Source organism: Ammospiza caudacuta, chromosome 19 (genome assembly GCF_027887145.1).
Source record: "Ammospiza caudacuta isolate bAmmCau1 chromosome 19, bAmmCau1.pri, whole genome shotgun sequence".
In the NCBI taxonomy this organism is placed as follows: Eukaryota; Metazoa; Chordata; class Aves; order Passeriformes; family Passerellidae; genus Ammospiza; species Ammospiza caudacuta.
This window is the reverse complement of record NC_080611.1, coordinates 1,251,105-1,269,310: the sequence shown is the minus strand read 5'-3', so window position 1 is coordinate 1,269,310 and position 18,206 is coordinate 1,251,105. Positions and strand designations below refer to the sequence as shown.

The 18,206-nt window shown below is 41.0% G+C and overlaps 1 protein-coding gene across 2 annotated transcripts in view; it reads right to left on the bottom strand.

Moving 5' to 3' along the window:
* LOC131566133 (protoheme IX farnesyltransferase, mitochondrial) overlaps positions 1 to 18,206 on the bottom strand; it is a 98,988-nt gene that overhangs the window by 33,423 nt on the left and 47,359 nt on the right. For both annotated transcript variants that reach the window (XM_058817341.1, XM_058817342.1), the window contains exon 5: positions 1,714 to 1,784. In XM_058817341.1, the coding sequence (XP_058673324.1) occupies positions 1,714 to 1,784 (71 nt within the window). The remainder of the gene's footprint in view (positions 1 to 1,713; positions 1,785 to 18,206) is intronic.

The following is an 18,206-nucleotide window of genomic DNA, read 5'->3' as shown; positions in this document are numbered from 1 at the left end:
ATGTACTATATGTCCATCCCTCTATTGTCTGGTTTTGGCTGGTTTTAGCATAACCATTACAGGTTTTATTTTATCAGCCAGGAAGGTAAGAGTTCAAGGAACAGTAAGAAATATGTGTCAAAATACAACAAGGTTAGATTACATGCACTGGTTTATTCTGCTCTGACACACTGCAGAAGAAATAACCCCAGTCAAGGTCTGAGTACTCCACGGTCTGCAGGGAGCAAGAGCAGCATCACTCAAGGGAAGTGACACTAAAGAACTTTAAATTAGCTGTTGACAGGCAGGTAGATAGACTGATGAGTGATTGCCCAATGTCCCCAACATTACCATTTTGTGGTGAAAGCAAATATGAAAGGGAGGGAAGTAAGAAAATCCATGAAATACGGTTTTGCCAATTTGTGGTGCACTCAGATGACAGTGAAGTTCACTTATGGACACTGGAAACATAAAATAAATTGTGTTCTCTGAATCAGAAGTTGACAGAAAGTTTCTGAGTTATATTTTTGACTCCAGAAGCACTGCAAGCCATGCTAGCAGACCATGATAAAAATAAAATAACAATAATAAAAAGAAAATCTCCCCATCATTTTTCCTCCTAATAAGTGTTTCTTCTCCCAGAATGTAAGGACCACATGCAAGGGAGGCAGAAGCGCAAGTCCCCTGAACCACACAATTAAGCCTGGCTTACTGTATATCCAAAAGATGCCCTCACTGCAGTGGTCCTTAAAATATTTTTTAAGTTAAATTAACTTGGATATCTGCAATTAGCACCACCTTTGAGAACAAATCAGAACAAGTTTATTGAAGCGCTCTAACTATTTACCACAAGAGTGAATTTACCCCCAAGGTTCACTTGAGTATTTTGTCTCAATTTTCTTGTAGTTTCATCTATCATGTTTTTTTTCAGTCCTCCAAAGGTGATGGATAAAACACAGAAATAAATAGGACCAACTGTTCACAGAAGCCTAAGGGAAAACATAATTTTGTTATAAATACTCTTTGGCACAAATCATGGAAATGTAATACTAAAATTGTTTGTTGAATCATTTATGAATTGGGCCTTCAGTTTCAGTTTGCAAATAAGTTAGAGGATTTTTATTGATGTTCTTTTTCACTTTGCTTTTTTAGTTGCCAAACAGCCTTTGAGAAACTAAACTGATACATTATCCAGAAAACAGAGGGAATTGAGGACTTTTCTAAAAGGAAATTCCTATGCTAATGAAGGACTTTTTTTGGTGGGGGGAGGAATTTACTTGTAGATTATGATAAACTTTATGATAACAAATTTTTAAACCAATTTCCTAAGATGCCACAATGAGTTTTCAACCAACTAAAGATGTAGAAGCAACACACATTTTTGTGTTTGTTCTTAGATGGGAAAATTTTAGGATTTATTATTACAAAACAAAAGTTCAGTGGAACATAACTACATGCTGCCACACCATACACAGAGTCATTACACATGAAGAAATATGTAATATGAAGGGAAATTCTACAGTATTGAGAAATTCAGTATTTTACAGCTGTGAGTGCCCAAACTGCTCACACGGAAGTTATAAACATGAAGAAACAGCAAGGAACAAAGAATTGCATTTCTCTGAAATGTTCTGTCTCAAAGTGCTACTTTTCGTCATCTGAAGAGGGAGAGAAACTTGGAAATAGATAAAAGGTTCACTCCTTCTTAGCCAGAGCAGGTGTGCATTGCCTTACCTGATCTGTCCTCGCACCAGTGGTCTGTTTTTAGTCCTGTTCATATTTGAGTCAAATGGAACTTCAAAGAACTGTAATTAAAAAAAGAAAGGAAGAATCAGAATGAAAGGATACCGGAAAACATGCCACGCATGGAATGTCCTGTCTGCATCTGCAGGTGCTTTAGTTTCTCCTTTTGAAGGTTCAAGGTTCAAGGAAAAGAGTAAATGGGTTTTATGGAGCTCTCATTGATTCTTCTGGCACCCCCTTAGAAAGAAAATCACCCAGAGGACAAAAATAGTTTGCACCCAAAAGTTCATCATTTGAAGTACGGTTTGATTCCAAGTTCTTTTCTCAACAGGTCTGACACATCTTTTAGATATACATTTGCATACACACATGAAAATCATGGAAACATTATGGTTGGAAAAGATCTTTAGGATCATCCAGTCCAACCAGCACCACCACTATGTTCACCATTAAACCACATTCTCAAATGTCACATCCACAGGTTTCCTGAACACTTACAGTTATGGTGACTCCACCACCTTCCCTGGGCAGCCCTTTCCAAAGCCTGACAAGCCTTTCAATGAAGACATTTTCCCTAATGCCCAACTGGAACCTCCCTCGGCACCAGGTGAGGCCATTTCCTCTCACCCTGTTCCTGTTCCCCGAGAGCAGAGCCAAATCCCCACCTGGCTGCACCCTCCTGTCAGGGACTTGTGCAAAGCCAGAAGGTCCCCCCTGAGACTCATTTTCCCCAGAAAATGATGATATAGATCACAGTTCTATATTAATACAAATTGTCCTTGTAAATGTTCTTTGAAGACCTTCTGGTCTTTAAAAGACAAATAGTGAGGTTTTTCCAGTATCACCTACCTTGCCAGAACCTATAACCCACCCCAAAATCAATCAACTCTTGTAAAACGCTACTGGAACTGCTCTGAGCCTCCAGTTGGAGCAGGAGAGAGTGAACACACCATCCAGTGTTATTTAATGTCACAACTCAAATTGACTTCAAACACGGCCTATGGGAAAACTCATGCTGGAAGGACAGGTCAGGTCTCAACTTCAACACGAACCTGGAAGTGTTGGATGTTTCACAAAGAACCTTTATAGGATACACACAAGTTTCTTCTGATCAAGTAAAGCACCTCACTTGGATCTGAAACAAGTGATCGCTTCTGACAGCTCAGTGTTTTGCTAATGGTTTGTTTCATTGTTGTATTTCAGAGGCAATTATGGTAAATGGAGGAAAAAAAAGACATTTGACATCAGACTGGTAGAGCAATACAAGGGGAAAAAAAACCTCTGTAGGGCTAAAGTCTGTTCACCAGAAAATATCTGGGCTACGATTACTTTTTTTTGTAAGTCACAGGTTTTATTTCTACTTGCAAAGGTCTGACTGCCTTGAGTTACTTCCAGTTTAAAACAGTGCAGGTGAAGAGCTTTGTGCTTATTTGACAGTATTTAAACTTATACATAAAGGTATCTGTGTGCAATGGAAAAAATCAAAATAACGTACAAGTTTTAAACTCAATGTGTCTCAGACACAAAATGGCTAAAATGAAGAACAGCTGAATAGTCAAGACCTGTAAGAATTTAAACTTATGCAGTTGGGTTATCAATATAAGCTGATGATGCCATGCTTAGTGTATCAAATATTTCCATATATTTAATACAGCAATCAACCTCTGAACAGAATATAAATTTTGAACAAGAATTTCCTCTGCTGACTTAAGTAGTCAAAAAATATCTGTGTCTATTGTATACAGACACGGCTGCTCCTGAAATTAAGACTACTGCATGACTTCAGACTGAAGTTTTTTGCTTTTTTAAATCTGACTATTTGAATAATCTGTTACTGTCAAGCACATGTATACAGCATGGCGCTACACTTCCAATGGAACTAAACTTAAAAAAATCCTTTTACTTGCAATGCCCTAGATTCCTTCACTGAGCTAGCTGCTATTCCATGTCAGCAAGATGTCATTTATCAAACTTTCCTCATTTTGCTCCCAGACGTTCAGCAAAATTCTCTCTCCATTTGAAATTATTTTCCCCTGATATTCTTGAAAAAATGAAAAAAGCCATGCATCTCAAATATCATTCCATAAGAATGAAAGAGTGAAGTCAAACTTATTATCTCATGTCAGGCCAACAGAGTCCTGCCTGTTTCAGCAAACAGTAAATTCAGTAAGATGAAGCCTAGATAAATAAATACTTTAGAAGCACACAAGAGGCTTTTTCCCCAGGAAGTCTGAATGCACCAGTTCAGCTGGACATGGCAGAATATTATCTGCCCTCAGTATCTGGGAAACTGGCCACCAAAAGGGCAGACTGAGGGTTAAATCTACAGCATCTAAAAAGCCCTGAGTGACAAAACTTGGCAACAGCTCTCAAGAACCTAACCTAAATTTTAATCAGCATGCATGAACATTTAAAACATGACAATGGCAAAAAAAAAAAAAAAAAAAAAAAATCAGGCTAGCCAGTACTCTGTGGTTTATTTCTCTGGCAGGTTCATCATGCTTTTTGTGCAGATCTCATCTCATTAATATAGAGTAATTATATCTTAAGCATCTCGCAATTCCTAGCATAACTGTCACATTACTGCTCAGAGCTGTTTACTCCCATGGCCTTTCTGTCCTTCAGCTTCTTTAGACTGGTTTCCACTTTGTTTATATGTGAAATGTTAAAGAATGCCTAATTTCAAACTCCCTGTTGGAACCAGCAGTGCCTGCAGAGGGTGGCTGAGCACTCAGACCTTCCAGAGGGCTCACAGACTAATAATTTTATTAAGACTATGCCAAGATTTCTGTAACAACACCTTGCAGCTGCAGATTACATGATGGTGGCACTTTCAGGACTATCGATAGTGAAAGAGGACAGTGTGTCCAGTGCCTCTGCCTCTGCTCCTTCCTGAGTGGGAAGGGGCCCACAACGATTATCAAGCCCAACTGCTGCCTCTGCACAGACACCCCAAGAACCCATCTCTGTGCCTGAGACTGTTGTCCTAGCAGTCCTTGAGCTATGGCAGCTTTGGGCTGTCACCATTCCCTGGGGAATCTCCCTCTGGGTGTTGAACACCAAGACCACTAATTTAGTTTCCCAGAGAGTGGCCAGACAATTTTCGGTTAATTAGGCCAGTGGAGCCCTGAGCACGTGCTGCACTTGCCATGCATGGTCCTGCAAGAGAGATCACATCTACTGAACTACAACAGTCCAACACCTTTACTCCTGTTCACATGAAAACACCAACAGAGCGCACTAAGACGAACAATATGCCATAGAGTTTATCAAACAGATCTGCCACACTTCAGCTAATAAGCATCTTTCATAGACTACTTTGGATTTCGAGTGTATCAAGGACCAGCCTGGCCGCTGGCCCAGCTCTAATCAATGACATGTGGTGGAAACAGCAGCAGCTGAAACAGGCAACCAGCATGCCATGTACTGACATAACATTTTACTCTAATGCTAAACACATATTTGCAGCAGAACTGACAATCCCAGGAGTCTAAAAATGGAATGGAACCTTGCTATTAGAAGACAATTTAATTCAATGTAACTCTGAGGTTCTCCCACTGCAAATCCACCCCTGAACCCAAGGAGGCTTCCATGTGTTCTTTGCCAACAGAATTGCCCTCTGGATCTACATATTTCTCTTCAAAGCCTCCCAGAAGGGCAGTTCAGGTAAATTTTCAGCACTAATGAGTGAAGCAGTCACCTCCTCCTGATGGTCTCCAAAATCCCCCCTGATTTGTACCACATGGGGAGGTGGAGATGAGCTATAGGTGATGGCTAAAGCTCCTCCTCAGCTAAAAACTCTTGCTATGGACCCAAACAAACAGTAATACGATGCAAATAAAAACCACTACAGCTGGATGCCCCTCTAGAGCACTTCAATGAATATCTACAGCCAGAGGTAGAAGCCAGGCTGTACAGGGCAAATCTTGCAAATATTGATTTTGTTGAATTAGGTCTTTCTGTGTTCTCCCAATTCCCCTGAGCTACAGAAAGCTCTGATTCTCTATGGTTTTCTTTGGTATTTCCCAAGAGCAAACAGTTAACCAGAAACAACACTGAAACACATGCTGGAAACCAAAAAGGTGCATGAATCAAGGAGGAGCAGGTGGACCAAAACTGTGTTGAAAGCACAGTGGCAGAGCAGACTGTGCACACCTGGGCAATAACCTGCAGTTTCCTGGGAAGGTGACATCCAGAAAGTCACTCCTCCCAGCTGGCCATGCAGCCTCCAAATTCATCAGGTTTCAGCACCAGCCGTTCACATGAAGTCTCCTGCTTTTCCCATTCAGCCTAAAGAAAGTCGCTTCCAGCAACACTGGAAACCCACCAGACCACGAAGCGTCAAGTACTTTCCTCTGAGACTGTTCTTCCTCTCTGTATTACCTAATTATTTCTATTCCTCATGTTTTCAGTGATTTATCTTACATTGTCATAAAGTAATATATAATTATATAGATGGAGAAGAAAAACATAACATATAATTCATGGTAAATAAGATCAAAGTCAAGATTATTATAGGTTTCCTTCTGGTTTCTTTTAAATCACTTTTATATGAAAACAACAAAGAATAATTAAAGCATATTACAAAAGTCTTTTTACTCAATTGCACACAGATGTGACTAAAATAAAAGTGGAGGGAAGGATTTTCAAAAGCACTCATGCTGATCTAACACGATTCTCACTAAAGTCAATGGCAGTTTGACTTCAATGAGAGCAGAGACAGACCAACACTGAGTGATTCTGAAAATCCCACCCTAATTGTACAAACAAGGGAAGGCTTTGGAGACTGCTGGCTTGGAGATTGTATATTTGAGAATCATAAAGGGCACACAGCACCTGTTTGTCTTCAAGATATGAAAATAAAGCAAGGCAAATATTTTAAGGATTAGAAATAGCTTTTTTTCTTTTTTTTTTTTTTAAGGCTGTATCTGAAAACCCTCTGGCAGTGAAGTTCCCTGTCTTACTATAGATCTGCTCTGATATTTTCCATCTCAAAGAGGATTCTAATTAAAAACGAGATCAATGCCAGCCTGAGCAATCTTACTCACAGAGGAGGGCAGCTAAACCCCAGACTGTCATGTCCCACAAAACTGGAAAGGTCTGCCACATAAACGATCTGACACAGCTTCTTTTTTATTTTTTTCTCCACACAAAAGACACATTCCTATTATTATCCAGCATTTAAAAGCCCATTGCTCTGTACAGGGAATACAACAGGAGGAAATTGCTAAGAAAATGTTGATACTTGTGACTTTTGAGATTTTTCAGGATGGAGAAGGCAGACTCACTGGTATACACCTGTCTTACCTGTTGGACTAACAACCTGTCATGCTAGCTCTGCTTTTGAGTGCTCGAGAGGTGATGCTGTTATTCTCTTGACCACTCACAAGTGTGGCTTTCCAAGGATTCCCAGAGACACTGTACCCAGAACTGGGCATTTAAGGCTTTACGGGGCATTTAGTATTTCAGTACCCTGAACTGGCGACAGCGGCTGGAGCTGCCGCATGCCTGACACAGCGCTCCATGTTGTTTTCAGCTCATCCAAATCCTTTTAGTGGCTCTGACCAACAAAACAAGTAGTCACTGAGCTCTTGCAGCTTGGGCCTCTTCCTCAGCACTTTGGCCAAAGAGCATCCTTTGCGGATACCACAAGTGCCGTCACAGGGCAGTGATAGTGCGGAGTGTCACAGCAACGCGCTCCCAACACTGCTGCACCTGTGGGGCTTCGCACAGCGACGAGGGGTCAGGACAGAGGAGGGGATGATGGACACATCCTGAAATACACTGCTGGTAACCGGGGAAGCCCAGCTGCATAACCAGGGGCGCTGCAGGTGTGGATGTGCTTGTAGCACTCACTTGAGGAAGAGCAGTGAGGATAAAAGGAAAGACCCCGGGCCTGCTGTGCAAGCCTACCGCAAGGAGCTAGAAATTAACATTAACTATGGAAATAACGTGGCATTTGTACCAAAATTCTTTATCTGCTTTACTCCACATAAAAAATTTTTCTTGTCTTCATCTTCGAATCAAGTTTTCTAGTACCAGTGCATGAAAAATTAGCTCATTTAACCTAATTTTTTCAATGCACCTGATGTCCAAAGCTTGAAATGGGAGAAAAGACATGAATCTCCTGGTTTAGTAAATGAGAAGGAGGTCAGGTGACCACCGGTGAGCTTCTCATTAAAATCGTATTTTGCTAGGAAGATAGCATAACAAAAATGAAATATTAAAAATAAAAGCAGGCCTTTATAAGCTGTTCCATCTCCAAAAATGCTGACTTTGTGAGCCACCTAACTAGCGTATTCCCAAGGCCTCACGGACGTCAGCCATGGTGTCAGGGGAAATGAAAGCTGGATACACAGACAAGCTTCACCTCATGTGATCCACACTGGAGAAATAACCTCCATGGGAAGGAATACTGCTTTCTGGCCAGCTGCTAAAGCCTAGTAACATTATACATTTACCCCCATTAAGTCCTTTTTATTTAGCACACAAACAAACAAACAAAGCTCCTTTCTCCAAGCATTTCTTGAGCCCCTCTTCCAGGAGGACACTTGCCTAGCAATGCTTTTTGCCTTCTTGATCAAAGGAGGCAATTTCTAAGCACAGGACACGCTGCACTGAATATCTTCCCATCATTTCGGATTTTGTTGCTGTCGGGCTCTCCCTTTTCAACTTAAAATGAAGAGTGCTAAAAAATGGGTTTCAACATTTATCTGTGTTGTGCTGCCCTGGAATAAAATGGAAAACTTCACTCCCCACAAACATTTCCACAACTGAGCTCTGATCACCCCACATCTGTTGCTTACCCTTGCAAGTTTTTAATGAAGAATTATTATCACTAAATAGATGTCAGAAGCATGTGACATCTATAACATGCTGTCTCCAGGAACTATTTTATTACTATGTACTTTAAGAACCATTATTAGGGTAAAAAAAAACAAACCACCTTTATGCCTTACCAAAATATCCCCCTGAATCACTTTGCAAAGACATTTTCTTCAAGAGATTCTTTTGCATTAAATCATATTAGTCACAATGTCTGCATGCCATGAGTGCAACATATAATTTAAAAAACAAACAAAACTTCAAATAACAATCTCTTTGCTGAAGATAGGTATTGCACTAGGTCAGTATCTGGTTTAAGTTACTATATGTCCTAAAATACACCAGGCCAGGTCCTCTGGACACAGTGCAGCTGCTTTGAGCAACACTGCAGATAAAATCTGATACTGAAGATGGCTTAGACAAATTCCTGTGGTGGAATAAAGTTGTTACTGAGGAACTCCTGGGGAAGTATTTCTGCTGCTCAATGCAGTGCTTAAGTCAAGCAGATCCCGAGTTAACCAGGAGACACAAATCTCCTCCAGAGGAGTGAGAACAGAGGCAGGAGCTGCACAGACTTTATTCCTGCTAGTAACTACAGCAGGATCCTGAGCTCCTGGATTTAGGCAGGGCAGATGCAGAAGGAGCAGATCACTCAAGAGTCCTCCAGACCATCAGTATCAGCTGCTTTCAGCCCCCTGTGACTACCAGAGAGCTATAAAATCAAGCAGCCACACTGGGCTCTGCTCTTGCCCAGGAGATTAGAGCAGGGAAATAGGAAGGTGAGATTTAAATCACTTCCACATATCTCCTGGCTCCAACCCACGTGTCCCAGATCCAGGTCATTTTAAGTAGCTTTTTAAAAATTGTCACTCAAATTATAAGAACACTAATCCATCACAATGTGCTTCCTGTCAGGAACCTGAATATTAATCCATAAACTTCTCTCTTATATGACACGGAGATGTGTTGGTTTTAACTGCTCATGGCTGACACATCCTATTAGTGAGGCTTTTCCTCTTACAAGACAGACAAAAGTAGCATTGTACACACAGCAGCAGGCTTGCCTGCTTTTGGTGAGACAGAGGTTATTTCAGTAGATGCAAATACATAAACTGCTTGTTCAAAATATCTTTTCATTTCAGAAATAAATTAATTTTTATACTTGAAGTTCCTGGCATCAGTGAAAGAGAATTTGCTTTGGCCTGGCCATATTTAGCAAAATTAAAATCTACAGCTCCTTCTGGCCAAAATATTAAAAACCTCAAAGCCACAAACCCCACAGTGGGTGAAATGAAGGAATGCTGCAACAGAATCAGTAAAAAAGTTTAAATGTGAACCAGGGTGTGAAGTAGCACAGGCCTTTACTGATGTGCCTGAGCAATGCAGCATGCCAACATTGTCCAAATATCACAGAGCTGACCTGCTCCACTTACCCACAGCTCAAACCTACTAATAAAATAATTCCCCAGTAATTACTACTTTTAAATATTAGGAGATGATATCAAGGAGAACTTCAAGTCATATTTTTATATACAGCACACTTATGGAATCGATTAAGCCTACAGGAGAGAGTTTGCAACAAAATTTAAACCAAACTTTCTCCTGTTGCTCTAAATCTGATCTGCTCTCTGATCTAAAAAGAGAGTAAAGGAACTCTGAGGGGCATTTCAGGATTTACACTGCACTGGCCTCACTGCTTCCCTCCACTGTGTGCTCCCAGATCCAAAAGGAGACCAGTTTCTAATACACTGAGGAGTTTTAATTGTTAGGGGAGAATATCACAGGCACACTGAAGAGTGCAATGTTGTAATTTAATTTGTATGACACTAGTTTCATTTAGTTTTAAATCTTGGCAATAAAGCAAATTAAAGGAAATCACTCTCTTTCATCTATATAGAACTTACCAGAAAGCTATCAATATATTAATAATGTATTTTTTCTCTTATAATTTCACAGATATTTGATGTGGTAGACCACGCATTGTATTTTCACGGCATTCTCTCTCCTCCTAAGGCTATCACAACTCTGCAGATCATAAGACATGGAAGAGATATAAAGATCCTGGTCAAGCCTAAGGATTTTACCTATAATAGGTTAGTTTTGGTAATGATTTTATGTAGAACGTGTAGAACTGCCAAATAAAGTAACAATGTAATAACAATACAATAACAATTATCCAAGGTGTAGCTAATCACTTAGCAGCAGCTTTGCAGTAAAATCCAGTAACTATCTTCTTTTCTAAAAGCAAAATTCACCAGCTGGGACCATGAACTGGGGATGACCATCACTATGCTCTTCTGTTGAGGGCTGGATGATAAATATGTACACTGAGAAGTCAGATTACAAAAGACCCATAATTAGATCTCACCTTTCCTTCCCCCCTCATAAAGAACGAAAGTGAAGCAAGAGTCTCACAATGATCCACTGGAAAGCACAAACACCCAAACCTGTTGCAGGGTCATCACATCATCCATCTTTCTAAAGCTGTCGAAAAATGTTTGTCATTCCAGCACTGCTTGCATCTCTCAAATGCTAAGATAACACACTCATCAATCTGAAAAGAGGAGTTGAAAAATAAATAGTTCTGAGTCATGTTACTAAGAGAGATTCCACACACTATTAATTTTAGCTTGGAAACCAATTAAGAAACCAAATCAAATTACCTCCCCTCTTTTTAAGGTATAATGACCTATTCACTTGCGTAAATTTATTTATTTTGTGCCAGTGATCCTTTCAAAAGCCTTACAAATTTAAACATTTGAAGTTTTAATCTGACTTCTGGCAACACAAGGATTTTTGCCAAAAGGCAGTCAAAGATATGGACAAAATAGGATAACTCTATCTTAGAAGGCCATTCTTGAAATATAAGCATAATAAGAAACATAATGACATATAAGCAAGACTTGTTCTAAGGACCGCATAAGCATCAATATGTTGGAATAAATTAGTGCTTTCCACATGAACCGGGGGTAGCTTTTGCTCTCTTCAGCCTCACTGCAGCTTCTTGCTCACGAGTGCTGTTACAGCAGCACTTTTCCACATCAAAGCAAGTGTCCAAACCTGCACACAAGAAAAGGGTTATTAAAGCAGGAACTCCCTGCCCAGCCAAAGGGCTCAAGCTCCTGAAGCTCAGCAGTTTTTAATATTGACACGGAAATGCCACTCTTGTCAGGTTTGTCTTCCAGGTGCCTCAAATGTCACCTTTGTTTGCTAAGTGTTAGCCCAATATGAAGTTTTCTGAGTATCTATTGGGAAAAAATCCAACCAACCTTGCACCTCAGTGGCCTGATTTCCCCTGGGTGCCAGTATCCATCCATCCAAGAGCTTCTGGGGGGAGTATTTCCAACTCCTTCCTGTTGGTGCCACCACAGGCACGTGGAAGCTTTGACTACACAGGTCTTGCTAAAGCTGAATGGTTGGGACTAGTGCTTTGTTCAATCACAAGAAAAAAATCTTCTGGATTCAGCAGGACACTCTACTGAGGCACTTTGTGCAAGGCATTAAAGCCAGACTGCACCACGGGAGTTTTGGACATTGTGTTCACTCTCCATGAAACTAAACCCAGAATCATGAAAAAGCTTTTCGTGGTAATGGACGTGCATTAGAGTGGGTCACCCTGGATCAGACTTTTTATTTAGGCAAGTACGGATACATCCATAAGGAAAGACAGGACTTCATCCCAGCACATGGAGTGACAGGACAGGGGAAATGTCTCCCCACTGCCAGAGGGCAGGCTCACCTGGGATATTAGGAAAAAATCCTTCTCTGTGAGGGTGAGCAGGCCCTGGCACAGGTTGCCCAGAGAAGCTGTAGCTACCCCATCCCTGAAAGTGTCCAAGGCCAGGTTGGATGGGGCTTGGAGCAACCTGGGATATGTGGAGGTGTCCCCCACCATGGCAGGGGTAAAACTGGATGAGCTTTATGGTGCATTCCAACCCAAACCATCCTGAGATTCTGCATAAGAAGAAGAAAACAAAGTACTGGAAGTCCAGCATCAAGGTTACACTGATCACTGGCAAGTAGACAATAAAACAAAGGATTTAATTTGCTTATCCCCAAGCTCAGATCCATATGTGGTGCCACTCAACACATATATGCACCTATGAAAAAGGAAAATTTACAAAAATCAAAATATAAAAAGCTATTAGGTCCTCTGAAAAAAAAACTGCAAAATCAAATTGTTTGCTCCAATGGAAACTCTCAAAATTTAAAAAAAAAACCACCAACATTACAAACTGAAACTCAAATAAATATTGCCATACTTCTATGACCAAAAATACATGGTGAAACATCTACTTTTGACCAGATTTCAAGTTCTTCAATGAGGAAAGTGTGTGAGAAACACTAGCTTTGCAATTCCAAAACAAGCTTGTAACAAGAAATACTCCAAAATAAAAATACCCATAAAACGCATCCCAAGAAAAAAACAATATGCTTAAAAATTCACATCATATTAAAATTCAAATAAATTTCTCTATGTAGGCAAGTCCTTAAATGTATTCCCCCATTTAATTACGTTGTAGTTCCTGTGTAGACAAGTCCCAAGATGCTCTTACATGATAATCATTAAATATGAAGTGGTGAAATGAGTTGCAACATTCAGTAATGCTCCTTATGAACTATGATTTATCAAGGAAGCATGAAATAAAATGATCAAAGCACATGGTTACTATATCTGTATGTTATACTGGGGAAAAAATTAAAATAATCATTGAAATCATTATAAATATCTGGACACAGATATTTATACTACCAAAACTGCTGCAGAAGGTCATGCTAAGCCCACCTACTTACTTAACTGAAGTATTAAAATTAGAAAGACATCTAAGTGCATTTTACAAATCATTTAAATCATGAAAACAACTGACAGGATCGTGTGATTTAGTAAATACGATTTCTTTATTAGCTCTATCCTTAGGTGCTTGTCTGAAAAGTTGGGGTAAACTCACTTTCACTATGTAAAAAAATTCCAGTTTTGAAATACAATCAGAAATTACAAAATAGCTCCAATTGTGATCCCAGGACCAGCAAAAGCAAAAACTGCCATGAGGAAAAAGGAACTTTGCACCATGTGCCTTGTCCCAGGGGAACGCTGGGCACCCACTGCTGTTACACTCCTTGGCAGTGTCTGTCTAAACACATGCTCATACAAATAAAGGTTTAAAATATATTTTCTAACCTAAACCATACCCAAGGCAGGTTTAGAAGATTGCTCATAGGCTTTACAAGCACTTCATTTACACACCAGCATATGCATTTAGTATATAAATATTTATAGCTTGGCAGCTTCCTCTCCAAACCTGCACAGGTTTTCTCTGTTGGGTTTCACCAGCAATATTTCTTTTGAATTCCCACATTTCCAGATGTTTTTGCTCAGACAGCCCTGATGGAGAACTGTTGTGCCTATTTGCAGACAAACTGCTGACAACTAAGCTGAACTTCTAAAAGCTGGCAGGGAGATAATCTGGCACTGAGATCTGATAAGAGAGAAGAGGAAAAGAGAGGAGAGAAAGAGGAGAGGGAGAGGCAGATGACCTGCAAATACTGAGATGCCACAGAAAGGCCTAGTCAAGCTCTGAGCCCTTGCTTGAGGTGTTTCTCCTCTCATTCCAGGGTACTTCAGTCAAACCTCACCTTAGTCAACCATCCCCTTGCCCAACACCTCTTGGTTCTTAGCAAACACAGCTTTTGATTAAAGAAAGATAATGTTGCTCCAACAAGTTATAGACTGGAAAACAAACCGTATTTACAGATACAGAATTGCAGACTCATAGCATGGTTTAGAAAGAACCTTAAAGCCCATCTCGTTCCAACACCCCAGCATAGGCAGGGACACCTACCTCTAGACAAGGCGGCTCCAAGCCCCAACCAACCCAGCCTTGGACACTTCCAGGGCTGGGGAGTCCACAGCCTCTCTGGGAAGCATGTGGCAGAGCCCCACCACCTCTACATATTTTAGAAGGGCTGTTTCTCCTGCTTCACTGCTCAAAATAAGGCAAAGACAAAAAAACACCATTATTTAATTTTGCTGTATCCTCTTGTCTTTCCTCCCCACAAATAAGTAGATTATGATCTGCATTTTACAGAAGATACACTTTTAGGAGTGGAAAAAAGGCAAGTGGGACCAGGAGTGCAGATGTGTATCTGCACCTTCCCTTAAACTCTCTGAACACAGAAAAATGAACACAGAACTCTCTGAACACAGAACACTGGTATTTCCACCATCACCAAGCCACAGCACTACAGGAAAGCAGCACAAAATCAAACCAAGCATGAACCAGCAAAGTTGACAATGCAGCTCCATCTCACCCCTGTGGGGTTCCAGCTCTTTCCTCGCCTGGGTTTCCACACTGGGCACAGTCCATGGTGACAGATTTGCAGAAATGCCACAGGCCAGGCCTTGCCTTCCTATCCAGAGGACAAAAAGTAATTCCACTATGCATTCCCAGCTTGTATTCCCTTAATGTCACACATATCTATTTCTAGGGTAACACCAGATGACAAGGGACTGGTGGGGGCAGGCCAGCACAGCTGGCACAGCACACCGGGAGCTGCTCCTGCTCCTGCTCCTGCCCAGCAAGGCGAGCTCAGGCACATCGTGTTTCACCATCCAGCACTCACATCATCGCCACTTCCCCAAGGAGCAGCCACACCAGCTCTTCCCAGCACTGTGCCAGACCAGACAGTGGTTTTATTCAGACAGCAAGTTTTCTTTCAACAGTACTGGAATTGTTCCAGCCTAGATAAAATCTAAATTTTTGCATGAAAAGAACTAAAATACTCATCAAAAACACAGGACCTCGTTTCTGTTATGATACTCCTCCTCAGGCATTCAGTTTTGGCCACTGTTGAGACAGCATTTCTTTGTTTTGACCCTGAATGACTTTCCCAATGCATCTTACAGGTGAAGGGGGTTCCAGCTGTTGCCCTCCCACCCACTCCTTAATTAAAGATGCAGAGGTCAGACATAAACCATGTTACAGATTAAAACTGGACTTTGATACATAAGAATGTGGACATGTGGATAGGTCTTGGAAAACAGACTGTTGGCAATTATTTTAGTATTTATTTAGAATCTCTGAATTGGTTTAAAATAGGTAAGAAGAAGAACTGTTGCTACTTAACAGAAAGAGAAGAAAAGAGCATGGAAACCCATTTGTCACTTCCAAACAATTGTCAGGAACTGTGGATCTCTTTAGGAATGTAACTAATTATAAAAATATTTTCTAAGTAACGTGGAAATGCTGTCTAGTCAGAATTATCTGAGTTCAAAGAGCCATGAGAAGCAGGAGCAGCACCCTTGTCCTGACACCCAGGGGCTGCTGCCCTCCCAGACATCAAGGCACTAACACAGAGCCAAGCTGCCTCAATGGTCAGGTTCATCCAAATATCTTTTCCATGAACTAATCAAACAGGCATTTATCAGCCCGAGGCAAACCTAAGGGGTTTTATGGAGGAGTCTTTCCCTTCATAAAGAGCACCGAAACATTTAGTCCAGAAGGTCTTCGATTATCAGGCTACAGCCAGACTACTACAAAGCATCCTTGATGTCTAGACCAAATGAAAAGATTAGCAGGGCTACCCCAGTGCTGATTACACCAGGCTCATACTATTTTTCCAGTGGATGCTTTCATAATTAAATATCAAGTAACGGGAGGCACTTCAACATTTATGTCACCCTCACCTATGAAAACAACATAAAGTTTCTTTGCATTGAGAGCTATAAAGTATTGAAAAGCATTCTGTGGCTGGGCTGTAACAGCAACTTGTCAAGCTGTAAAGAGAAATCTAGATTTTAGTGAAGGGGACCCCTTGGGAATGTTATGCATCAGCAAAGCAGAGCAGAAATCACATTATGTCTGTAACTAATATGGACAAAGTGGAATGAGTAATAAAAGCCAACAAAAGCCAACTTTCATTCTGATTAGCAATCACAGACTAACAGGGCTTCAATTGCAATTTAAAATTAGGTGGCACCATCAGTCACTGGGGTCTCTGCGAGCAGCAGCCGTGGCGCCTGCGGAGGAGGCACCAGGACAGCCTGGGGATGGACGGGACACTGGCTCCGAGCTCTGCAGGGAGCAGGGCTCCTCACACACAGCTCTTGTGATGATCTGCATGATCTCCGAGCAGGGCTCCTCACACACAGCTCTTGTGATGATCTGCATGATCTCCGAGCAGGGCTCCTCACACACAGCTCTTGTGATGATCTGCAAGGTGTGCAAACCCCTACACCTGAAGCGCAAGAAAGGGGCTCAAGGGAAGCTCCCCCAAGCTCCCAGTTTTTATCTAGTTAATTCTCTTGGTCCAGGCAGGTGCGTCAGCTCTTTGGACTGAAGAAACATGACAGATTTTAGATTTGGAATAGCTATTGCTCTGCATGATGCAAATAGATCACATTTTAAATTCAGTCTAGGACCTCTCATAGGCAAAAAAATCCCCAGAAACTAGATTTCCAAATGGAATGAGTCCTTATTAGAGGAATAAACAGGCAAATAATGGACCTATTAAGCAACTTCCATACTTTTTTTGGTAATTTCACCAAATTCAAGACAATAATCTACACTTTTATGGGAGCTGGTTTTTTTTTAAACAGCTGGGTGTAAAGCTTGAGCAGGTACTCCACCCTGCTGTGGAGGCGAACAAAGTGCTAAATAAGGGGATGGGGCTGCGCTGCCTCTGGAACACAGGGAACCACGTGATGCAGAAGAGATCTGGTTCATAAATAGCTAGAGAAGTTTATGATAACTGGAAACCAACATCCCATTTCCAGCTTAAATTTACACACAGCTAATTTCAACCCACTAATTCTTTTGCCAACGCCGCTCTCCATCCACAGCAAGGTCCTTTTCCTCCTGGTACATACCCCTGGATATATTTATGGAGCAGTCAGGTCCAGAACAGCTTTAGTCCTGCCAGGCCACACAAGCCGAGCTCTTTCAGCCGCCTTTTCTGTCTCCTTGTTCTCTCCCACATCCCAGCAAGTACTTTTCAGCACCTGTCCCCATCTGAATTAATTTTTCTTGCATATGGGAGACCAGAATAGTGCAGTTTTACAGATGGCTATCTGCTAATGGCATGAATGGTTCCGAGCCTCCATAGAAATGCCTTGCTTGAGTCAAGATTGCATTTGCCTTTTTCGCAGTACTGCACAGTCATGCTCTAAGAAAAGGAGATTTTTTTTTTTTCCTTTTCTGTTTCTTCTGCCTGAGAAACCTTCAGGCTTGATCCAAGAGTAGATAAAACTCTGAACTAAAAAGCAAAAACCTGGCTTTTAACGCAGGTCACGTGTTAATACCCACAGAGTGATCCTGAAGAAGTCATTTCATGTTCTTATTTTTTCATTCCTACACTTACCTATTTAAATGCAGAACTCATTGAGTTCAAGCATCACCTCGCAATCTAAATTACCCCAGTGCCTTAAACCAATTCTGCCTGTGGCTGGAAAAAATCCTTATGCCTCCCAAGCTCGAAAGTTTCAAGAATCTAGCTCTCAATTATTTTCCTGGTTTGTCATTGTTTGGAAAGACATGTATTTTAATGCACAGCCACACAATTATATGTAAATAGAGTGGTATTAGTAAATAAAAAGCAAGCTGCTAATGGCTCCACGAATTACAGCAAAATTCAAAGGCACTTCCAGGAGCTTGCAAGTTACT